Source organism: Microtus oregoni, unplaced genomic scaffold (genome assembly GCF_018167655.1).
Source record: "Microtus oregoni isolate MIOR12 unplaced genomic scaffold, Mior012 000115F_ref0000277, whole genome shotgun sequence".
Lineage (NCBI taxonomy): Eukaryota > Metazoa > Chordata > Mammalia > Rodentia > Cricetidae > Microtus > Microtus oregoni.
Window position 1 is genome coordinate 2,578,833 of NW_024544744.1, and position 24,910 is coordinate 2,603,742.

The following is a 24,910-nucleotide window of genomic DNA, read 5'->3' on the forward strand; positions in this document are numbered from 1 at the left end:
GTGAACTTCAACAAATGCAATCATGAAGATAGATGGCTCACCATGGGTCTTTAAATGGTCTGTCTGAAGGCTCCCACATCTTGTCAAACGTTGATCAAATATAGTTGCTATGTTTTCTTCCTCTTAACCTCTTTTCTTAATAGAGGTGTTGGCTCTGTGCTTTACGAAGGACTCGAAAGGAATGATCTCCTTTAACGTCCTTACACCAGAAAAAGCCAGCGGTTGAGGAATTTAGACGAAAGGGCAGCACGATCATATCATAGAATGCCTTACACACAAGGAAGCTGCTCTTGTTGCTTGGCTCGTGCTAAGAGGAACAGCATTTAGTCCGTGAGCATTTTAGTCTGGCGGATGGCAAAGGTAAGCAAGTAGTTCAGCTCATCACTCAGCGACAAATAATGAGAATCTAGCTTTGTTGTAAGTAAACAAGAGGGGGCGGGCATCAGGGATGGAGGGATGGCTCCAACAGCAAAGGCACTTGTTATTCAGACCTGAAGACGGGAGTTCAATCACAAGGCCCTACGCATAGCCTCTAAGCTTCAAAGGGTTGTCCCCTGACCTCCACGACACGCACAGCCTCACACTTGCAAGACACATACACAACACACAAATAATAATAACAAAGTAAAACTTTCAAAAAGAATAGTGACACGTGAGCCTTCCGCCCTCTGAGTGGGTGAGAGGTTGAGAGGCAAATAGGATCACTGCTTCTGAGGCCCCAGCCTTAGCATCAGTGTTCTCTGCAGCATAAAGGCCTGTTCCTTTTCTTAAGGAGTCCTTTTCTTTCTTTGCCATAGCAATTTTTCATTGAAGTCTCTCCTGAATGTAATTTTTTTTTAAGTTTTGTTTTTGGACAGTTTAGCTCTGAAAGTGTTCTTACTGCCATAGTCTCTCTCTCCAGTGCTGCTTCCAAAGGTCTCTCCTTCCTCAATATGGTTTTTAATTTAACAATGTGTTCTGGGGAAAATCCCTTTATCAGGAAAGTAGTGTATGTTTTCTGCTTGTCAGTGGCTTGTTTTTAAATTTCTATACAGCTCTTTTTGCTGAACAGGTTTTACATTTCGAAACAATACTGAATATCCTTTCTCCTCTACCACGGGATTTGGGATTTTGAGGCAACATACCTAAAAGAGATTGTTTGGTTTATCTCCCACCTTCCCGCTACTTCTCTTACCTTCATCGCCCGGCTCCTCCCTCAGCTTCTGTCCCATCGTATATTCGGAATCCTAAAGACTTTTGGAGAGAGTTTCTCCACCCTTTCAACTTCTCCAGAAGTTTTTGTAGGGCTGCACATTTATATTCTCATCCGGGAGGTGCCTGAAAGGAGACCCCAGGCAAAGCCAGACTTAATATGCGCAAAGGAAAACCTAGTTACGATCTCGTTCACACACTCATTTCGTCATTCCTGATCCCTTATGGAAAAGCTTCTCTTCTTTGGATTTTTTTGTTGATTGAGTACAGAAATCATATCTTGAGTTTGTTATATTATACAAAGTCGTCTAAAACGAGTTCATGTTTATATTTTTATGGAAGTCGTGATTGTGCCTTTTGGGAGAAGTTATCCCTTGATGAGACGCTGCACTCGGTTTTCCTAAAGGACACCTGGGAGCTACTTCCTAAATCAATGTAACCTTGACTGAAACTCCTAAGGCGACCAGCAGGGAGCAGCACTGGATCCCACGAACCTGGGCAGGTGTGGGGTTCCTCTTCTCCCTCTGCTCTGCTCTTCTGCGCCCTCTAGTTGGCCTGGGGAATTCCTTCCCTTTTTTTTTTTTTTTTTTTAACTTTTTTCATTCTCCTGCTCGCGTTCCTCCCGTTTCCGTCCAGATTCCTAAGCGAGTGCTGAGAATTTTAGCCCTTGAGGTGATATTCACGGCCTCCGCAGGTGCTCTCCTCCTTACTGCCCCCCAACAATATCCGGGTCCCCCTTACTGCCCGGGTCCGAATACCTTTCCATCCCTAAAGGGAGACTTATGGTCTTCAAGGCGGTGTCAAGTTCCTGGGACTCCCAATGGTTGCAATAAATCAGGAAGAAGCATTACAATAAAACTGTAAAATAACATTCATACCTTCTTATTAAAAAAAAAATCGTATTTTAAAAATAGGCAATATACACACTTATAAGATTATTACAGCCACTCCTTTACTAAGCATTGGTGGTTCAGTGGTAGAATTCTCGCCTGCCACGCGGGAGGCCCGGGTTCGATTCCCGGCCAATGCAAGGTATACCTCAACTTTTTTCTTTCCCCTTAAAAGGACATCTTGAGAATACAATTTCCCTCAGAGTCAGACGTTTTACCTACTTACATCTTCATGACTCGTATATGTTAATCATATTTTGATTAAAATCACCCTTTCAAATAAAAAGGACTAGTAGGTTAGCGACAAACTGTTTTCTTAAAGAAACAGTGAATTTTATTTTTCTGAGGCCATTTGAAATAAGTTTCCTAAACGAATTTTGCAAAATCCTAGTCTCTAAATAAGACAGTCAACCATTTTATTTTTAAAAAGGGCGGAGTTACATGACTCTGTAAAAGTAAGAATTCAAATCCAGTTTCTTGCGGTTAGCAGAGTGGCGCAGCGGAAGCGTGCTGGGCCCATAACCCAGAGGTCGATGGATCGAAACCATCCTCTGCTAGTATCCTTTTTTCCTTTACTTTTTCACCACAATGAGAATGTACAGAATTAAAGCTTTATCAACTTCCTACCGTTTGCTTATAGAAAAGGAAAATAGTAGCCAATCAAAGCGTGCTGCCCTCAAATATTCCCTCAAGTTGAAAACATCGCGTTTTCAATTACCTGGGAGATGGTGGCAGTCTCGGAGCGGCGGTTTTAAACCCAGCGGCCAAAGTAGCGTGTCTGATCGCCACAGTTCAAAGGAGCTTAAGGCTAGCCCCGATTTAGAGTGTCAGAGAAAGTGATATGGAGCAGACTTTTCCTCGTACTCCCTTTTCCTCCTTGCCGATCATTACCACCAGCTCAGTATGGTGTGCTTTATTCCGTTGGCAGTGTTGGGAAGCTCTTTCAGTAGGACCGGGGTTATTGTATTTCTGCTCCGTGATTTCCACTGTACCTTGAGCCGAGCCTGGTGACACTTGACACGTCTTGGATACTTGTGGTTTGGAATGAATTAAAAGACACACTTTCTGGTGTACCACTCACCAGAATTTAACATTATTCTTCAAAGATTACAGAAATTATAACATGGCATTGATCTATTTATTTTATATCATAACACACTGACTACAGGTTTCTTATATTTAAAGGAGAGGAGGGAGAGGAGGAAGAGAGAGAGAGAGAGAGAGAGAGAGAGAGAGAGAGACTCATAAAATGAAAGTATTTTCCAAAATCATTGCGGTCATATTATCCACTCCAGTTCTCAGTTTTCAGCCTCATAGAGATCTGAACACAAACTCAGTTTATCTAAAACAATTGTAGAGAAAGGAATGATCACGTTCTGTTCTGGGCCTTATTTAAGAAAGAGTTTTTCATGGCTGGAGATATGGCTCAGTGGTTAAGAGCATTGCCTACTCTTCCAAAGGTTCAATTCCCAGCAACCACATGGTGGCTCACAACCATCTGTAATGAGGTCTGGTGTAGACATACAGACAGAATATTGTATACATAATAAATAAATATTTAAAAAAAAAGAGTTTTTCAGCTTGTTTGTGGATACTCTGATAGCCACTTACAGAATTTGTTTTTTAAGTGATGTATTCAATTCACCTCCTAGTTACTGACTAATTCTCCCTCTCTATGGAATTTTCTATTAGCAAGTACGATGGTTAATATTGTCCAGATGACAGTATCAAGAGTTCTAGAAGACAGTGGAGGGGGGTGTCCCTGATCATGTCTGTGGGGAGCTATCTAGGTTAGATTCATTCAATGGGTAATGCCATTCCGCAAACTTGGGCCCTGGACCGAGTACAAAGGATAAGTGCGCTAAACTTCCTGGCTATGTGAACCTCTAGACTAGCACCCCCTCAAGTGTGCCACAATGACTTCTCTGCCCTGATCCCTTCGACCTTTAAGCCAGAGTCAACCTCTCCTCTCTTAAGTTGCTGTGGTGGGGGTCGGGAATTTAATTGGCTCCAGCAATGGGGAAAAGTCACTAATACTGTTATAGAAAGAGTAGGTCCTCGTAATGAGAAATCACTGTGTACAACCGGTTAGAGATAAAGGATGACAGCAAATGCCCAAGCAAGAGATGGCCTAGAACAGAAGATTTCCCTAACTTACGTACACTATAGGTTTATGCGTTCCACCACACTAGCAGGCTTAAATGACATTTTAAGGTCTTGTCCAGGCTACAGTTTGAACAGAGGCAGAAGACTACACGTCTGGCCACTTGGGGAGATGGGAGATTTACACAGCCAAGATTGGCCAGAATTATTTCTGAAGTACAACAGTGTCGTTCTTGTCCACACAGTTGTCACCCAGGTCCATCTTGCCCACATTGGAGGATTAGGCTTCTCGTAATAAGAGCATGGGGACTTAATGGCAGGCCAGAACTTAATGATTCAGGTTGCAATGCCAGTTAGAGTCTTGTTCTTGGGGGAATGGGCCTAATGGCCTGTCAATCCTAGTGAACATTTACAACCTAGCGCTGTAAATTTTGCTTACCTCTAACAGACCTAGTTAAGCATACTAATTATTTTGGGGATCAGTGCACCCTTAGCTAAATCCTACATTGTGTGATTTAATGTCTCCCAAGCAAATCTATTAACCAACCCCTGATAACATTAATTCCATTATTTAACTCAGTTTCTATCTGGAGCCCATTCTGACTTCACAGTCATTTGAGTTCAAGCTTGCCTGCTCTGCCTGCTCCGGCATCCTTGAGGGCTGTGAGAAAGTTCTGATTAAGCCATGGGAAAGAACATTTTGCCCGTGATAGAGAACACATCATCTATTAAGACACAGGCTGTTGAACGCCAGTCAAAGGCACATCCAGTTACAAAGTAAAAACTGCTTGCTGCCAGCAGGATCCACAGGATAGACAATGAGGCTAGGATGCTTCTTTCTCTCAAGGACAGTACAGGATGATGTTGTTGTTCTGTGATCTGCTTTTTGCCTGTTATTAATATATATGCTGACTGAGAGATAAACTCAGGGCTGTTTGGCTTGACCAACAGACCTCCCGAACCTATCCTGTGTTTTCTGTCTTCATTTCTCTCAATCTAACATTTCGTTAGCCTCAGCACCCCCCTTCTGGTACCCTGGCTGACTTTTTGGGAGCAGACTCTGATACCATGACTTTGAGTTCCTTCCACCCCAGCACGGCAAGTATAAAATCAAAAGAGAACAGCTGTATGAAGATACGTTTGAGCCAGTTCATAGGACACAGGGGCACAAGAATCAAGAGTTTAAAGTAGTCCTTGTCTGCATAGCTAGTTCAAGGACAGTTGGCCTACAGGACTCTTTGTTTCGACAAACAAGACAGTGTCATTTTGAGAGAGCACCTCAAGGAAGCCGTTTTCTTTGTACAGCAAATCCCTTTGCTAAGGCTGAAATACATCTTTTTGCATTCACATTTGTGAGTGAACGCAGCCACCTACCAAGTCTGGAAGAGAGGCCTCAGAAGAAGTACCACACCTGATCACACCTTGCTCTTGAACTTCAAGAAATATCTGTCTGTGTTCTGTTGCTTGTCAGCCCTGCCGTTCTACTAAAGTGTTTCAATAAGATCTTTGCGCATGATTAAGCACTGCACACCATTAAAGGATCTAAAGCTAGAAAGCATGCCTCTAATTATTTTCAGTTATTTTAACTTGCTTTTGAGTAGTATTTTATTTATTTATTTATTTATTTATTTATTTATTTATTTGATAGCGTTGACCAGACACTCCCTCTATGCTCTCCCTAGTCCCCTCGGTCGTACACCCTCTTGCTCAGTCACACATGAATGACTCCTGTAGTTTCTAGGAAACAAATAGCAACCCTACTGCAAGTCACTCATCACAAGAAGGAAGCAGGTCTGAACAAGAAAACTCAGTCATGGACTTGTGCTTCTACTTGATGCCACAAGATGGCAGAAAAGAGACATTTCACACACTCTGCCAGACCAGCTCATTCCCTAAATAGCCCCACCTGCCATGCATCAACTGCAGTCTTCCTGTGGAGGGACCGAGGTGGTGAAGCTTATTCTTTCATAGGTGGAGAAAGATCTACAAAACATGATTGACGGGAGAAAGTAGACTACGCGGTAACCGAAACGTTAATACCATGAGACACCAAAAAAGAAGTTAGGTGTTAGTTGGATTATGGTAAATTGCAGGCCCTGGGTCGTGCATGGAACTCCCATTAATATTGGGATGTAAGTAACCTACGCAGTTCGGCGGAACAGCTGGAGTCCGCTGATTTTCAGTGTAGGTTGACTCTTGTTGCTGGATTCATGACAATGAACACACCCTTGAAGATAGCCTCTCACACATAAGTCGTGCTGAATTTACTTAAAATTAGTTTTCAAGAGCTACTGGGTCCCGCTTTTACTTGGGTACCAGTAACGATTCACCTTTACTCACTCAGCATTGCTAACCTGCCTCTTTAAATATTTAGGTATGAAGAGTTGACTTGGCCCGGATCCAAAGGCCAGTGAGACGCCTAAAATTTGAGTAACCCGTACAGTTATAAAAATAATTTACAAAAAAAAAATAAACCTCACCTTACAACTGTCAAAATAAAGGACAACCCTTAGACGGTATGCCATTGGACTAAGTGTCCAAATATTCCTGTCATGGGAAGACAAAGCTTGCCTCGCCAAAGAATTATGCAAGAAATGGGAGAGAGAAGGAAATCATGTAACAGCTATCTCATGCGAAATTGTGGGTGGCTCTGAAAAGAGCCTTTGGGTTAAGAGTAAGGTCGGAGCGCTCACTTAGAGCTGGTGTACTTGGTGACGGCCTTGGTGCCCTCGGACACGGCGTGCTTGGCCAGCTCCCCGGGCAGCAGCAGGCGCACGGCCGTCTGGATCTCCCGGGACGTGATGGTCGAGCGCTTGTTGTAATGCGCCAGGCGCGACGCCTCGCCCGCGATGCGCTCGAAGATGTCGTTGACGAACGAGTTCATGATGCCCATGGCCTTGGAAGAGATGCCGGTGTCGGGGTGGACCTGCTTCAGCACCTTGTACACGTACACCGAGTAGCTCTCCTTGCGGCTGCGCTTGCGCTTCTTGCCGTCCTTCTTCTGCGCCTTGGTCACGGCCTTCTTGGAGCCCTTCTTCGGGGCGGGCGCGGATTTCGCAGGGTCAGGCATAGCGAAGGAGAAAGACAGAAACACAACAGTCTCCGGGGGAAACAGTCACTGGTCCCTTTTTAAAGAAACTTGTGGCTATGCTTAGTATGAATCGCAAAACGTCATCTACAAACTGTCCAATCAAAGAAAGAAGTTTTTAAAAGCCACGTTACCGTTGGTGTTTATGTGTAACCAATGAGCTCGCGCCGTTTTCGCGCCCTGCGGTAACTATAAAAAAAGCCAGTGTTGCTTTTCTTCAATAGGCTTTTTTTCCAGTTAGGTTGGTGCAATGTCTGGACGCGGCAAACAGGGCGGTAAGGCTCGCGCCAAGGCCAAGACCCGCTCCTCCCGGGCCGGCCTGCAGTTCCCCGTGGGCCGCGTGCACCGTCTCCTCCGCAAGGGCAACTACGCGGAGCGGGTGGGCGCCGGCGCCCCGGTGTACCTGGCGGCCGTGCTGGAGTACCTGACGGCCGAGATCCTGGAGCTGGCTGGCAACGCGGCCCGCGACAACAAGAAGACGCGCATCATCCCGCGCCACCTGCAGCTGGCCATCCGCAACGACGAGGAGCTCAACAAGCTGCTGGGCCGCGTGACGATCGCGCAGGGCGGCGTCCTGCCCAACATCCAGGCGGTGCTGCTGCCCAAGAAGACCGAGAGCCACCACAAGGCCAAGGGGAAATAAGTCGTTTAAAGCAACCTTTTAGCTATGCCAAAGGCTCTTTTCAGAGCCACTCACTCTTTCTCTAAAAGAACTGACCATTACGGGAAGAATAATGGCTGTTAAGGCCATTATAAGATTTGTTTTAGTGTTGGCGCACGCCTTTAATCCCAGCACTCAGGAGGCAGAGGCAGGCAGGAGTTCGAGACCAGCCTGGTCCACAAGAGCTAGTTCCAGAACAGGCTCCAAAAGCTACAGCGAAATCCTGTCTCGAATCCCTCTCCCCCCCCAAAACAACTGTTGCCCCACCCTTTGCACAAATCACTGGTCCTGTATGTTCCTCTACATTAAATAAAAATTTTATTAACTCCTGAGTTTTCTAGAGGTTAAGACAGACACTTTGGCCACTGAATGTTCAACTCGACACTTCATATTTACTGGGAAATAACTAATCACTGTACAGTCCTCACTTGAATGTTGAATCACACGGATGACTGACAAATCAGCTGCCATTTGCTAACATCAAAACCAACTAAAAATATAATTTGGTGATACCACGGTTAAGCACACTTCCAATCCCCGCCTTCTTTGCTCTGTGCAAATTAAAATTCACGAATTGCAGGATCCAAATTGCTAACCACTTAAAACCGCTTTTAAAAGTCACTACCTGATACGTTACCTTTTCATATAATCTGAAACAGAAAGAAGGCTGTAAAATAAACACTTTAAGAAGAATTGATTTCCACTAATGGCCGGTCGGGTTGTCTTTTAGCGGAAATTCCACACTGTTGCTCAAAAAAAAAAAAAACACAAATCATGCAGAAAACCAAAGAAGTCAACAGCCAATTAAATTGTTCCTGCAGCCATTTGGACCAATCAGAATCCGCTCCTCCGTATAAATTTTGGTCGCGCGCCTTCCAGGTTCAGAGTTTTCTTTGTGGAGTTAGGGCTGTAGTAATGGCTCGCACAAAGCAGACCGCTCGCAAGTCCACCGGCGGCAAGGCCCCGCGCAAGCAGCTGGCCACTAAGGCCGCCCGTAAGAGCGCCCCGGCCACCGGCGGCGTGAAGAAGCCCCACCGCTACCGGCCCGGCACCGTGGCGCTGCGCGAGATCCGGCGCTACCAGAAGTCGACCGAGCTGCTGATCCGCAAGCTGCCGTTCCAGCGTCTGGTGCGCGAGATCGCGCAGGACTTCAAGACCGACCTGCGCTTCCAGAGCTCTGCCGTCATGGCGCTGCAGGAGGCCTGCGAGGCCTACCTGGTGGGTCTGTTTGAGGACACCAACCTGTGCGCCATCCACGCCAAGCGCGTCACCATCATGCCCAAGGACATCCAGCTGGCCCGCCGCATCCGCGGGGAGAGGGCTTAAGTTGGTCTCCACAGTGTATTTTCAAAGGCTCTTTTCAGAGCCACCCATATTTGCACGGAAGGAGCTGTTGGCTTTTGTTTGAGCCTTGTCATTTTGGGATTTTCCCCTTAGGAAAACACTTGCTCACTTCTAGTTTATTGCTGCCCGGTTTGTTTTGCTGAGGCACGTATTTAATATGTGCCAAGGTTTGTTTTTGAACTCCCCAATTTAATAGTATCTTACCCTCTTTAGCGAGCTGCTCCAGAAAAACCACATGTGTTAGAGGTTAGACGGTTGGCTTTAGTTCCTAAGTGTATTTGGTCAGTTTCTATCCTGACTTAGCAGCCGTTTAAGCTAGAGTCCAAAGCCATCTTTTTAAGTATATATAAAGCTTAAGTTTCGATAACAATCTGCCGCAACACCGTCCCTCTTCCCGATTATAAATTCATAGTGTCCTCTTTACCTGCTAGAATTAGCAAGTAGTGACAGATGTGCTCAAAAAGTGAGGTGGTTAATCTTTACATGTCTGCACGACTTGTGTACCTGATGCTGTCAGGCCAGAACAGAGCATTGGGTCCCCTGCAACTAGAGTTCAGAGGGTTGTGAGTGAAGGGGTTAAACTCTCCCACTCAATGGAGTTTAGGTGTCAGTTCTCTGAGAAAGGCAAAACAGGTGTCTCCCACCAAGACATTTACCCGCGATATTCTTACTCTCGGGGACAAGAGAAAACACAGGCCTAACTGAGGTCAGCCTCACAATGTCTCAAGGGCAAGTCCTGCAGCCTCCCTGACTCAAAGTCCGAACTTGCCCAAACTTGTGCAAATATGTCCAAAAATGATAACAGTCTCAGCCAATTAAAAGTATACTAATGTACCTGCTGTTTGCTTAACCAATTATACGTGAGATGAAGTAACTTCTTGAAACTTTTAAGGAACTTACGTGGTCCTCTTGGGGTCATCGCCATTTTGTGTAGGTCAACGATCTGCATATTAATTAATCAAGAAATAAACACTCTTTGGTTTTACGTACTGTTTGAGTCTGGGGTATCCTTTAGCTTTTCCTCACACCCTTATTTACCTGAGCCGTCATGTGGTCTTGGGAATCTGAGGTCTTTCTGGAGGAGGTACAAGCCATCTCTCCAGTCCCAGGAAGGGAATTTGTGGTTTGTATACTCCTGGAACTGTGTTCAGAATCCTCGGATAAATGGATGAGTGCGCGGAGAAACAGCAAGAAAACCAGATAGAAGATGCAAAATTCATGATCAGCCAGAGTACTTAAACCAGCAAGAAAACCAGATAGAAGATGCAAAATTCATGATCAGCCAGAGTACTTAAACCAGCAAGAAAACCAGATAGAAGATGCAAAATTCATGATCAGCCACAGCTTCCTGTGGCCCGTGAGGGCCGTCCTTGAGTTTCAGTATCCATGTATCTAACATTCATTTTCCTTTTCCACAAGCATTCAGCTTCTCCTGGCCAAGTGACCTATATAACCTTCCTGTCTCAACTTGTCAGTGAGCTCATTGCAAGAGAGGAGTTCTGGTCCCTAGCGATCCTGTGCTGCCTGTAACTCCAGTGCAAAGGAGGGGGAGGCAGAGATAAATTGACTAATTTAACCGCTGACTCCATCAGCTCTGGATCAGATTAGGAGACCTCAACTGAAGATCACAGGAAGTGATCAAGCCAATGTCAACCCCTGGCCACACACCTGCATTCCATGCACACACATTACCATTCACACTAAAAACAGAAACACAATACACACAACACACTACACACAAACGCAGAATAAAAATTTAAAGATAATATAAATATGCAATAAATAATATAAATATATAATAATATAAAAATTTAAATATAATAATAGCAGCATATGCTTCATATTGGCATCAGTCCCTAAAGCAAACTAAAGTCCCTCTCCAAGAAAGTGGTCCCTGGAAAGAAGATGAATATTTTGGAAGGAAGGCCAGTGGCACCACTGCAGATGCAGAGTTTGTCTTTGGACCCAGGCTGAGCCTCTTGTCGACTGGACAGTAAGCAGAACACTATGCTCTATTACGGACTCTAGACAGCCTCACACAAGATTTTTTTTTTTCAGGTTTGCACTGATCAATACTCAGTATACATCTCACCGTTTTAGCTTTTCAGTTAGAATTCCGTGGAATGTTCTTTCAGGGGCAGTGCTAAGATATGCCTACCTGTACATTTTATTCTGTTTCTGACAATATTCCACGTAGTGGCTATCACAATAGCGTGGTCAGGTCATCCTCGAAAGAAACGTTAAAAACTCGAGCACACCTCATCTCCCAGATAAGAATGTAGTTTTGCTTTAGTAACGGCATATAAAAGTGAATACCAGGTGGCACATACTATTGGCATGTCCTAGTGGGTAGACATTAATGTTATTTATCAAGACAAGGACCAGTAAAGAATTGAATTGTTGAATAATAGATCTAGGATATGTGTTTAGTTTTATTTTTGTTTTTTGTTTTCCTAGAAGAAATCGTGGAGTTAGAGGAAAGGTCACACAGAGGGGTTAAGTCTCCCACAGACATAAAGATGTGGAATTCAGTAGGATAGCAAACATTTAAAATCGAAGAAGAGGGATATCCCTTGGAACTTTTGCCTATTGTCAACGTCAAACTTCCTAATTGGCTTGTTCCTCTCAGGCATGAATCTGTGCTTACGGGCATTCTTTGCTGGATCCCCATTGTATCCCTCAATAATCATCTCCTTTAGCCTCCCGAGCAGATGTTACCATCCGTAGATTTTTATTCTTTGAAAGCACCATGCTCCTGTTCCCTAAATCTGCACACTTCTTCACCCTTCTTATGATGTTCACTCACTTCTGGGTTTCTGCTCCCTAGATTGTTTCTATAGCTCAGACACTAACCTACGGTGTCTAAGGGTGAGGTGATTCAAGGAGGTAAAATAACAGCCATTGTGCTTGAGCCTCTTAAGACAACATAACTATTACATGATATAAATATAAATTTCCTTTTCCTTATCCAGATTTCCCGTATGCTAATATAGGCTGCATCAAGGGTATTTGACCCCACTGTTCTCCAAATAGCCTTTGGCTTTCCAGAAGAAATTAAACTTCCTGAAAACAGGTTGTCTGCTTATTAGTATTAGTACTTCTGGGGTTGGGATGACAACATTCAATATCATCATTATTACTGTGGTCTCATTTAGGAACCATCCCTGCCCCCCCCCCCCCGTGTGTGTGTGTGTGTGTGTGTGTGTGTGTGTGTGTGTGTGTAACTGTTCAGTATATAAATACTTAACTCATTTGATTATGGCAAATGAATTTTTGTTTTTGAGATGGGGTCTCACTGTATAGCCCAGGCTGGCCTGGAATTCACAGAGATCTGCCTGTCTGCCTCCTGAACACTGGATTTAGAGATGTGAACACACCGGCAAAGCAATGTTCCTAACAGTTTATGACAGGAGCCAGTAATGTAAGACAGCAAGGTACAGCGGTTAACTGCAAATATTCATAACAGGAAAATAAAGCTAGAAACATTTTATTTTCTAAGCTTTTGTTAATTTATAGACCCACCACAAACAGCAATCCTATTTCCTCAGCCCTTGGCTTCTTCTAACTCAGCTGTCCCAATGCCTCAAACAGCAACAGTTATTTAAAGGTAAGAACCACCCATACCTGGCTTGTGAAATTTAATTTCGGTATTACAGCAGCAGAATCATGTATATGAATACTGGATCACTATAGAAAATTTAAGTTGTGTTCTCCATGTTAATAGATGGTCAACCTCTCCCTACGTGAAACTCCAGCTCCATTTTATTTCCAAGCTGAGTCATAAACAGAGGTGATTAAAGACTAAGTCAAAACCAGCTAAGCTAATACTGCTTACTTTCTTTCAAAATATGTATCTAGTCTTAGTTACAACTATTATATGGGTGGGACATACACATGTGAAAGCCAGAAGACAAACTTGTGAGGATTGATTCTGTCTGCTTCCATGTGGGCTCACGGGATTAAACTCAACTATTAAGTGCAAGTAGGATTTCCTGGCTCTGGACCAGGTCACTAACGGAATTTTATTCATACAGAACCGAAGATTGCAGAAAACTTGTTTCTTAGATGTGATGCTCCAGGAACAAAGCAGTAAAACACAATAGTGCTGCGGCCACCTTCTGCAGAGTTCCACGTTGCAGGAACTCTAGACTGGAACCACACAGAAACCTAAACAGTGCTCCATTTGGAATAGCTTGTAGGCCGAAATAATTTTAGCAAGGTACTTGTCATGTAACCCTATAATCTGAACTTGAACAGAACTGAGGTAGAGCCAAGTTGTTCCAGACAACTTCAATAACTCAAACGAACAAAACTTAAAGATTTATCTTCTAACTGTTCTAATGCATTAAGCACAGATCCAAGTGTCACTCTTTTTTTGAGTAGAGAATGGGGCTCTTAAAAGAGCCTTTGTTTCTAAGAGCTATCCGAAAACTATACCGTTCACTTGGCCTTGTGGTGGCTGCTCTCGGTCTTCTTGGGCAGCAGCACAGCCTGGATGTTGGGCAGGACGCCGCCCTGCGCGATCGTCACGCGGCCCAGCAGCTTGTTGAGCTCCTCGTCGTTGCGGATGGCCAGCTGCAGGTGGCGCGGGATGATGCGCGTCTTCTTGTTGTCGCGGGCCGCGTTGCCAGCCAGCTCCAGGATCTCGGCCGTCAGGTACTCCAGCACGGCCGCCAGGTACACCGGGGCGCCGGCGCCCACCCGCTCCGCGTAGTTGCCCTTGCGGAGGAGACGGTGCACGCGGCCCACGGGGAACTGCAGGCCGGCCCGGGAGGCTTGGACTTGGCACGAGCCTTGCCACCCTGCTTGCCTCGTCCAGATATCGCGAAGTAAACGTGTATGATAATTTACCGGCTCAATTGGAAGAGCAGTTCAATCTTTATATTTACACAGTGGCGCTAAAAAAGAAGCCGTGGTATTGGTTAGACGATTATTTTCATGTTAACCAATAGAAGTACAGGTTTGGACATCTGTATTGTGATTGCATAAAACGTACTTCAGAAACCCAATAAGATTGCGTCCAAGTCTTCACCTCATTTGCATATGGAAATCTATATAAGGAGAGTGTTCGCTTGTCTGTGAACGTTGCTAACTGACATTATTGAGTAGGTTGACATGCCTGAGCCAACAAAGTCGGCGCCCGCCCCGAAGAAGGGCTCCAAGAAGGCCGTGACCAAGGCGCAGAAGAAGGACGGCAAGAAGCGCAAGCGCAGCCGCAAGGAGAGCTACTCGGTGTACGTGTACAAGGTGCTGAAGCAAGTCCACCCCGACACCGGCATCTCTTCCAAGGCCATGGGCATCATGAACTCGTTCGTCAACGACATCTTCGAGCGCATCGCGGGCGAGGCGTCGCGCCTGGCGCATTACAACAAGCGCTCGACCATCACGTCCCGGGAGATCCAGACGGCCGTGCGCCTGCTGCTGCCCGGGGAGCTGGCCAAGCACGCCGTGTCCGAGGGCACCAAGGCCGTCACCAAGTACACCAGCTCCAAGTGAGCGCGCCTATCTCGCTCTTAACCCAAAGGCTCTTTTCAGAGCCACTCACAACTTCGTATGAAATAGCTGTTACATGACACCCTTTCTCCTCCCTGTATATTTCCTGTATAGCTCTTTGGTGAGGCAAGCTTCGCTTCCCAATGCCAGTAGCAATAAGAAGGGCTTGTACACCATAAGTTGTATATATTTTTTTATAAATGTTTATTATGAATACAATATTCTGTCTTTGTGTATAGATCTCATCACAGATGGTTGTGAGCCACCATGAGGTTGCCGGGAATTGAACTCAGGACCTTTGGAAGAGCAGGCAATGCTCTTAACCACTGAGCCATCTCTCCAGCCCCATTAAGTTCTATACTTTTAACGTCTGGTTCACATCACACTGCTATGTGTTTAGTATTGGAACTCAAAATATCCCACATGCCCTCCAGACACTTCAGCTGAGTATCTTGTCCCCAACTAAGCATTTTCAGTGTCCCCTTGAGCTTTTTCAGTCGTAATTTGGTCCCATATTTAACAGTTTTGTTTGACGTCACAATTGTTTTGTGTAAGTTTGCCCTTGTTCTCGTTGCACCATAACTTGGCCACCCCTCACTTGTGGATTTCACTTTGTATTCTGGGCACAAGGTTTCCTTGATTTCACCCTAACCTGAATTTGCCTCAAAATTTGCATCTTTGGGCCTTAACTTTTTGGGTAGCTGGGGTTATAGGCCTGTACAACCAAGTGTGGTTTTACATGGCCCCGGTTTTTTTCTATCGGGCTGCCTGGTAACCTTAGGTCAGTTGTTGATTTTAAAAACTGTCTTCTGTTGACTTTTAACTATGTATATAAGAATTTATTAGTGTGATGTTTCAAAAAGGAATTTAAAGGAGAAAATCTCAATGAGTCTTAATGTGATTTACCTTTTTATATAGTTTTGGCATTCTGCTTACAAAGAATTTTTGTTTCTTAATCATAAAATACTAGGTAAAGGTTCATTTAACTATAATAATAATAGAAATCTCAAGAAAACGAAAGTTATTTCTAAATTCTCTTAGCATAGAAAGTGCAATGGCCTGGTAATTAATCACATAAAGGTAGGTAATAGGATATTGTAGTTTTGTGTTGCTGTTGTAAACACCATGTCCAAGAACAAGCTGAGGAGGAAAGGTTTTATTTGACTTACAAGTCCTTCCTGATTTAGTCCACTGAAGAAAGTCAGGGCAGGAACTCAAGCATTAGCAGACGCAGAAACCAGACTCATTCGAAGTTTTTCTCCTACCTCCCAGGACCACCTCAGCCAGCCTCACAGGCACTGCTCCCTGTGAGCTTAGTTCAATCACATCAATCATTGATTGAGAAAACGTCCCACAGAATTATCTACAGGGCAATCGGATAAAGGTATTCTTTTCAGCAGGCAGTGGTGGTGCACGCCTTTAATCCCAGCACTCAGGAGGCAGAGGCAGATGGATCTCTGTGAGTTGGAGGCCTGCCTGGTTTTACAAGAGCTAGTTCCAGGACAGGCTCCAAAGCTACACAGAAGCCATGTCTCGAAAAACAGAAAACAAAACAAACACAAAACAAAAAACAACAGCACTTGGGAGGCAGAGGCAGGCGGATCTCTGTGAGTTCGAGACCAGCCTGGTCTACAAGAGCTTGTTCCAGGACAGGCTCCAAAACCACAAAGAAACCCTGTCTCGAAAAACCAATAAAAAAGAAAAAAAAAAAAAGGAAGGTATTCTTTTTAACTGAGGGTCCCTCTTTCATCATATGACCCAGCTTGTGTCAAGTAGACGAAAACTAACCAGCCCAAACATCAGTGAATTTTAGCTATTGTATAGTAAGAACTTAATATGTGTGTCTAACCATTTGTTTATTATCTCTAATCTCTATAGTATCCTGTGGAACAAATTTTATTGTCTTCCTTCTTTTAAAGTTGAGGAAAGTAAATGAGAATGGACCGCACAGAAGTCACAGCTAATATCCTGTCTTGTTGGACTGCAAAGACTGAGCTGTGAACGATTCGCCAAAATAATCATACGGTCCCTGAAAAGAAAACCTGTACTACATTGTCAAGTGAAATACCTCAAATTCTGTCAAATTTCAATAAAATTTCTTTCATTGATTTGTTTACTTGTGGATTTTTGTTTGTTTGTTTTATTTTGTTTTAAAGAGTGAGAGTTTGCTTTATAGCCAGACTTGCATGGAACTGGAGTCCTCCTTTCTCAGCCGGCTCCACGCTGTGGCTGGAGGCTTGTCCACCAGGCCCAGATATACACTCAGAGGCAGAGTTTCAGCCTGAATCCCTGTGAGAGGGTAAACTCTGACATTCACTACAGTCCAGAGAATGTTCTGTGATAACTATAACTTGAGTCTGTTTACTAAATATAAAACAAGTCAAAAGCAAATACATAAAAATAATGAGAGATGCCGCAGATAAACAGTAAAACCTCAACAAAACGGATCTCAAAACATCCGGCAGCCATCAGCTGGATTTCACCGAGTCCTTGGCCGAAGGGACTCTTCCTGGAAAGTAAAAGCAAAGAGCAGCTGTGGAGATAACACCATCAAAACAGATGCTCACAGCACGAAGCGGGAACCAACTGGGGAAGCTGCAGGCGGCTGGAGTTTCCTGTTGGGCCTTTGTAGTCCCTTACTGAGCTTCCCATAACTGAAGAACAAGAGTACTAGGTTCTTGTTGTTTTGTTTGTTTTTCCCTTTGAGGCAGGGTTCTTTGTAGATCTGACTGTCCTGCTAGGAACTTGCTCTCTAACATCAGGCTGGCCTCGAACACACAGATCCACCTGCCTCTGCTTTTTGGATAGTTTTTTGCTTTGTTATGTTTTGTTTTTGCCCCTGAGAGCATTTTCATAATGGAACAGGAACAAACAAAAGTAACGTTTGTTAGAAACCGTTCACCTTCTAAGGACACAATGTTTTCTTTTGTTTTGTTTTGTTTTGTTTTGAGACAGGGTTTCTCTGTGGCTTTGGAGCCTGTCCTGGAACTAGCTCTGTAGACCAGGCTGGTCTCGAACTCACAGAGATCCGCCTGCCTCTGCCTCCCGAGTGCTGGGATTAACTGCCCGGCTGACACAATGGTTTTGTGCTTGGCTTGTTTCCCATTTTTTCCTAGCAACAGCATTAGGCGAGCCAGATAATTCTGGGGCCTTGTAAGAGACGGATGCATTTTTTATGGGCAGGGTGGGGAGCGTATGTAGCCGGGCTGCCCCAGAACTCTCTGTTGACCAGACTGACCTCGAATTCAGAGACCTGCTAGCCTCTGACTCCCAAATGCTGGGATTAAAGGCGTGTGTTGTCAACCACTCCCAGACTCCAAAGAGACTTTGAGACAAGCACACTTGTGTCTGAACTGGTTCGGAGGTAGCTTTTCAGTGAACTCAAACATCAAATGGCAATTTACCGATATAATGCTCATGATACCTATTCTCATTGTTCCATGATTAAGTCAATGAGATAAACTGATAGACTAACAAAAGTGTATACATTTATTACATGAAGAAAGAGATCTGTAACTTTATATTTCTTCTCGGTGGAGCAGAGCAACCAGCAGACTAGTGGAAGGTGAGTTATACCCCTCATCTGGCCTTGGTGTTTTCAGAGGATACTCATGCTAATGCGGTTGCTTCTGAGTGACTAGTTTGTCTTTGGTAATTTAATGGAAATTCAGATTAAGCATATCCATAAATTTGTTTCCAAAATACCCTCAGTTTGCACTGCAAAGGGCAAAATTTAGACTGGCATTTACCAAATTTTTCTCTATCATATATGTAAGGAATATTAAATATATGAAAAAGAATGTTTCCATCGATGTGGGAGGAACTAAGAGTAGTAAGTTAATGTTATAAAGAATTTGTGAATAAACTTACCTAGCAAATACTGAATAGCACTCTGCCCCGGTTTCTGAGGAAGCTGTGTGGTGCAGGGAGTCCAGGAAGCCCAGAATGAGTGGAGTCCTGAGTGAATGTGTGCTGACGTGGGAATGGCCATGTCAAGGACCCTAGAATCCCAGCCCCATGAAGGAATGGCAAAGCCTCCCACACCGGAATGAGGCTCAAAGCATGGCAAAACCTCCTCTTCTGAGAGGATCTTGACAGTGTGTGCAGAAAATTACTACCGTAACTCCCCAGCCCCCGGGGTCATGGCTCAGAGTCTGCCTGCCCGCAGAGACCGCTCCTACAGAGTTTAGCAAAACCTGATGCCTTGATGGAGCTGTATGCCATGATCTCTGCCTCCCCCTTTATCTGTGTGCAATAACCCTATCTCCTTGCCCAGCTGTATGCAACAATCCTGCCTCCTGTTCAACTCTATATAAGAAACTCACTGAGCTTGTGGTTGCTGTTTTCTACAGCCTAGACACCAGTCCGTCCAATCTCAGCTTTCTGTCCATGAGTCTGTCTTTTATTTCTTCACAGTCCCAGCCATGACCGAGCCCCCTAGAAGTCATTCTGGATGCATTCTTTGGACTTTGTTTTGTGGATATTTTTCAATTTGTCTAATTTTCCTAATTTGTTGGTCTATATTTTAAGTGTCCATAAATTTCCTTGTAACTACTGATGTCAACAGCTGTATTGGAGTTCAGTTCTGCGGCAAGTCAAGCAGGGAAAGAGACACAAAAATAGACACATGTGCTTTAACAAGCTTGACTTCCTGTCATGTGACATTTGCAAGTGCATTTCCTAGACCACTCTTATTTCCCCTGGATGTCCGGCATCAAGTTCAGAGGCTCACAGCTTTTCGGGCTTAATAACTTGCAGCTGACTCAGGTATCAAGGGAAAGTGCTGAGGTTTTATTATGCTATCATCATAAAGCATTCAGATCATTGTTTTAGACATTCTTTCCAGGCTTGGGAGAGCGATGAGCTGAGATGGGTGTCAGGTGATGAGGTCCTTCAACATCACAGCAAAGGAAGCCCACCCACAGCACAAGGGGGAAATCTTTACATTCATGGCCATTAGAAGGAGAGGGTATCTGAGCTCTACAGATTATTAAAAGTCCTAAATAAGATATAAGACCACAATTTAGAAAGCTCTGTTATGGTGTATCCACAAGAAAAGATTATTCTGACACAGGTTTAAGCATATGGAATGTCTTGCCAGGCGGTGGTGGCACACACCTTTAATCCCAGCACTCGGGAGGCAGAGGCAGGCGGATTTCTGTGAGTTCAAGGCCAGCCTGGTCTACAAGAGTTAGTTTCAGGACCGGCTCCAAAGCTACAGAGAAACCCTGTATTGTGGGGGGAAAAAAAATGAAAGTCTTTATTAGCCAGCCAGCAACTATACTCGGTATTCAGGATCTCAGTGTAGCATCAAGCCTTTTTCAGGGTGAGCTTTTAATATAAAAATATATCCTGGGTTGGCTTATTTCTGTTCACAAGAACAGTTAGCCAGATGCAGAACTATAGAAGTCAAAAAGCAAGGATAATAAATATATCTAGAGACTTTCCCAGAACTAGGGACTTTGATGGATTAGGTCTTGGTTTCCATCTTGGCAGGATGCTGAGCTTTAGGATCTGAATGGTACTTCCATCATGGAATTGGGGTGCGGTGGGGTGGGGCTACTAACGTCATTGCAGGTCATCCTATTGCCCCACCCTACTTGGGGCTGTACTTTCTAGGTGTGTAGCAGCTTAGAGAAAAACCTAGGTAGAATATTGTGTAGGTTAAACCCATTAGTGATTGATTCTGAGTCACCAGCAGTACATGGGTGACACATTAAGGGAAGAAATAAAATCATTTTCCTTAGGAGTCACTTAACCAAGATCAAGTCCAAATCTGAGTTCTCTCTCTGCTTCATGCTCCCTGAGTCAAGTGTCTGTTCTGACCTAACGTCTGTCAGGGTGAATGAGTCTGAGTCTGAACTGCCTAGCTGAAGGCTGTCTTGTCTCTGTATCTGTGTGTCTGTCTGTTGTATGAACTGTGTGTGTGGATGGCGTCTGTTTCTAACAAAGGCTTCACTCTGTATTTTTTTTGGACAGCATAGAAAGCATCACATGGCCCCTAGTGCATTGGATATCCTGCATATCAAATATTTACATTATGATTTATAACCATGGCAAAGTTACAGTTTAGAAGGAGCAATGAAATAATTTTATGGTTGAGGGGTCACCTTAATGCGAGGAACTGTATTAAAGGGTCGCAGTATTAGGAAGATTGGGATTTGCAGAAAACTTTAACAGAGTTTTACGAGGATTATGCCACTGGCTACACCTGCTCATAAGTGAACCAGACAACAAACATTATTCCTTATAAACTAACATCCATAAATGTCACTTTCAACTTGTATGGTAGATTTTAGAAAGTAGCTTTCAACTTCTGGAGTTGATGTTTTCAGCAAATGTTATGCACACATTATCTAGGTCAGGAGTGTGGATGATGTAACCGCAGATTACAGCAATGTAGTAGTTTAGGTGGGGAAGGTTGGTTCCATGGGGAACCGAGACAAGGTTGAATGCTACATTGTTCTCTTAAACACACGTTAAACAAACAGGCTAGTCTAACACTCTCAAAAGTGACTTACTAACTCTGGCTGTGAGGCACAAAAAACATTCCAGGCTATTAGAAAGTAAGAGATAATTTCAAGATATTATATCACTGTTTTCCATTCAGTCAGCAACCCAAACTTTATATTTGCCTGGTTTTTTTCTAGTTAGCAGCTCCTATCCTGAGTCATATTATATAAATTTAGTTCAGACAGAAAGGACACATGGAAAGCAGATGCTTTTGTTATTGGGGAACCTTTAAAAACCTTTAACATCTCCAAGAACGCTGGAAAGTTTGTTTGCTTTTTTTTAAAAAAAAAACAGAAAATATTAATGTACATTATAAAGAGTTTATATGGGAGATGATGAGGAAAAATGATGGGGCAAAAGATGTGAGCTATTGTTACCTCACAAGGCTTGGTTGGTTACTGTAACCCAACAAGTTCAATGGATTGAGAGACAGAAGAACCAAGAAAGAAAAGGCTCTGTTAACAAGAAGTCAAAATATTAAAAGATGACAGGCTATGGCCTATTTAAAATTATTTCTTTTTATTATTTTATTTTTTAGGTGTGTGGGTATTTTGGCAGCATATGTGCCTGCATGTCACATGCATGTTTTTTGCCCAGATAGGCCAGAAAATACCATCAGATCCCCTGGAACAGTAGGTACAGACAGTTGTGAGCTGCCATGTGGGTGGTATGTGAAGAAAAAAAAAGGAAATGGAGAGGTAGACAGATCCCCTCCCCCCCCCAAAGGCTGAGACCCAATATGGGAAAAGTGCAGCCTCAGCCTTTCTGGTGGAAGACTGATTGCAGTTAGAGAGGCTGGGGAGACAGGTATATACATACATGTATACATGAATAGCTCCCAGGAAGTTACAGTGTGTGTGTGTGTGTGTGTGTGTGTGTGTGTGTGTGTGTCTGGTGTGGTTTAACTGGGAGTGAGGTGGGTTGTTTTCGATTCCCAGGGCTATTGTTTCTACAGATGGACCAGAAGGATCTGGCCAGGGCCAATCAGTTCTTTGTGGCTGGTACAACCTGACTCAATTCCTCGTGACCTGAGACTATTCGCCAACACTGGGAACAAAAAACTGAGTTTTCTTAACCTCTCAGACATCTTGCCAGCCATGGAGAGGCTCTAGCCTTTCTAAAAGTATTTTTGCCCCTTGTCCTAAAAAGCAGTCTTTTAGGTAAATCAAAGGAAGGTTTGAGGGTCCTTGACAGGTAGGTACTTGCTTGTATCTTCTAAATGTGCCCTTTTCAGAAATGTGGACTATGTTACTCTCATTTCCCCAGAGATAGTTGAAGTTCACTGAATGTAAATACTTAAAGGGTCAGCGTTCTGTCAGAATTCAATCAACTGTATCTACAGTTCACTGTTCTCTGTATCTCCGGCTCCCTTGCAAGTATGACTTTCTTTCAACCTGGGCTGGAAGTGCTCAGAATGGGAGGGTCTTTGCATGTTGTGATGGCTATTCTTGGTTGCCAACTTGACTACATCCTCAATTAACTAAAACCCAAATAGCTGGGCACACCTGTGAGAAATTTTTTTGTTAATTATATTATTTGAAGTGGGAAGACCCACTTCTGTCTACGTTTGAGATGGGAAGATACACCTTTAATCCAGATCTTTTGAGGTTGGAAAGATGCATTATTACTCTTGGCCACACCTTCAGTTGGCAGCCTTATATATAAAAGACATGGGAAAAGGAAGCTTGCTTTTCACTCTCACTAGCCAGTTCATTTCTTCACTGTCGTTGGAGTCTACTTCTTTGGGATTCCCAGATGTACAGAAGACCCGCTGAAATATTCAGCCTTCATGGACTGAACAACTATTAGATTCTTAGACCTTCCTTTCATAGACAGCCATTTTTGGGCTAGCTGGAACACAGCCCTGTAAGAGCCTACTCCCACAAATCATCTAGGGTTCCTGGATTGGAGGTATGTTAAAGCTAAGGAAATGCCAGATGAAAGAAATTGAGACAAAAAAACACAGGATAGAATTAGGAGGTCTCTTTGGTCATGCGAAAAAGAGATTCAAGAGCACTGACCACTGGGAAAAACTGCCTTTCATTTAAGCCGAAGATTTCCAATGGAAAGAATTGCTGGAATTGACAGCCTAGCTGCTCAGGCCAAGGTAGGCCTGTCTTCCTACAGATTTCTTAGCCCACAGGATCTTCTGTAGTCTGGCAGGCCCTGCACTAAACAGCCAAAGGCAAATACGACCCTCAGCGACCATGGAGGACCATGAGGAGTAGCACTAGCTAGGTGCCAACCAAGTAAGTTATCTGTTTTTTTTAATCAATAACTTAAGTAAAATTTTATCCTTCTCAAAGATCTCTGATGCAGTTTGACAGCTGAGAGGCTTTGTCAGTTTAAAAGAATAACCTCACCAAACAAATTTCAGTAAACTACAAATACAAGTTATTAAGGTGTGTACCTGCAAGTTATAAGGGTGTGAGGACAAATACAAGTTATCAAATTTCTCTCTCATTCAGTCTTAAAAATACTTTCCTAAGCAAGCTCTCTGACGATGCAAAAATTCCCAATCAAGCCAAATCAAAACAAGCCAAATTAAGAAGTATCCAGGTTTAATGGAAAATCTGCGTTTTCGGGTGGCCCAGAGGGAGAAACGGGAAGCCGCAAAAAAGCAACCCCCGGTAGGAAGAAAGGGAGACCACGTGTTCTTCTTTTGGGGGATCACTTAAGTACCCTGGGGAGTGGTCCTGACCCCACCCCCAGGGAGGGGTCAGGACTGGCCTGCTGGGATTTGAAGTCCAGACCAGGCCTGGGGGCTGAGATAGATGCCAGTGACTGGCACCTAGGCTCCCAGCCTAACATTTTCATTATACAAAAAATATCTGTCAGTCATTCTGATATAAATATACTGCTGTTTAAATTTTCACAAACCCAAAGAATTTTTTTGAGTTCCAAGGAGCCGGATTAAAGGATCTACCTTAAACAGTCAGATACATCCCTGTCAATTCCTTGGTCCTAAATTTTTTTTTTCCCTAAACTTAATTTTGTCCTCTGTTCTGCCAATACCTTAAACATGTGTAAGAGACATTAGACATTTCTATACCACAAATACCAGAAAAGAACAGAGACCAGCTACCCCAGAATGTGACCAGCACCCTGCTTTCTCAAGTACCCACCCCCCCCAAGTTGACGCCCACATATAAGCAGGAAGCATTCTTGAGAATCTGCCGCCCCAATTCCTTTAACCTGTTGTGCCTAACCTCCTGCCTTTTTATTATAAAAGAAATGGGAATGTAATGGTTTGTCCTGTCCCTTTACGAGTCAGGCCCCACCCACTCACTTCCCCACCTGCACTGCAGAGGCAGGCAAACCTTCCTTCCTGCTTGTAGCCAGAGTCTGTTCCCTCTCCAACTCTCTCTTGAAGAGGCAGCTTCTGCCTCACTCCCTTTCCCCCACTTCTCTTCTACCCCCTCCTTTCTCCTCTCTCTCTCTCTGTTCTTCCCCGTTTTTATTTAAGCCATTACAAGTTTACCAAAAACTGACTTTCCTGCTGCTTCAAGTCAAAATGCATCCAGGAAGTGACTGATTTTTTCCACGGATCCACATAAAACAGAACATGCATACAATATATTACCTTTTTTTAATTTTATTTATTTATTTATTTATTTTTGATTTTTC

General features: G+C 43.8%; 3 protein-coding genes, 2 non-coding genes and 2 pseudogenes across 5 annotated transcripts; 5 read left to right on the forward strand and 2 right to left on the reverse strand.

Annotated features, from left to right (window-relative positions):
* The first annotated feature begins 2,150 nt into the window (after nt 1-2,150).
* On the forward strand, nt 2,151-2,221 carry Trnag-gcc. Its single transcript has one exon. It is a non-coding gene; the product is annotated as a tRNA-Gly (tRNA).
* Nucleotides 2,222-2,566: 345 nt separating this feature from the next.
* Trnam-cau lies at nt 2,567-2,638 on the forward strand. Its single transcript has one exon. It is a non-coding gene; the product is annotated as a tRNA-Met (tRNA).
* A 4,202-nt stretch (nt 2,639-6,840) lies between these two features.
* LOC121443920 (histone H2B type 1-H) lies at nt 6,841-7,272 on the reverse strand. Its single transcript, XM_041645683.1, has one exon. The coding sequence runs from the start codon at nt 7,252-7,254 to the stop codon at nt 6,874-6,876; it is 381 nt and encodes a 126-aa protein (XP_041501617.1). The 5' UTR covers nt 7,255-7,272; the 3' UTR covers nt 6,841-6,873.
* A 242-nt stretch (nt 7,273-7,514) lies between these two features.
* Nucleotides 7,515-7,931, forward strand: LOC121443919 (histone H2A type 1-E). Its single transcript, XM_041645682.1, has one exon. The coding sequence runs from the start codon at nt 7,523-7,525 to the stop codon at nt 7,913-7,915; it is 393 nt and encodes a 130-aa protein (XP_041501616.1). The 5' UTR covers nt 7,515-7,522; the 3' UTR covers nt 7,916-7,931.
* Nucleotides 7,932-8,844: 913 nt separating this feature from the next.
* LOC121443923 overlaps nt 8,845-24,910 on the forward strand; it is a 31,341-nt pseudogene continuing 15,275 nt past the window's right edge.
* LOC121443935 lies at nt 13,662-14,115 on the reverse strand (annotated as a pseudogene).
* Nucleotides 14,393-14,808, forward strand: LOC121443922 (histone H2B type 1-M). Its single transcript, XM_041645685.1, has one exon. The coding sequence runs from the start codon at nt 14,393-14,395 to the stop codon at nt 14,771-14,773; it is 381 nt and encodes a 126-aa protein (XP_041501619.1). The 3' UTR covers nt 14,774-14,808.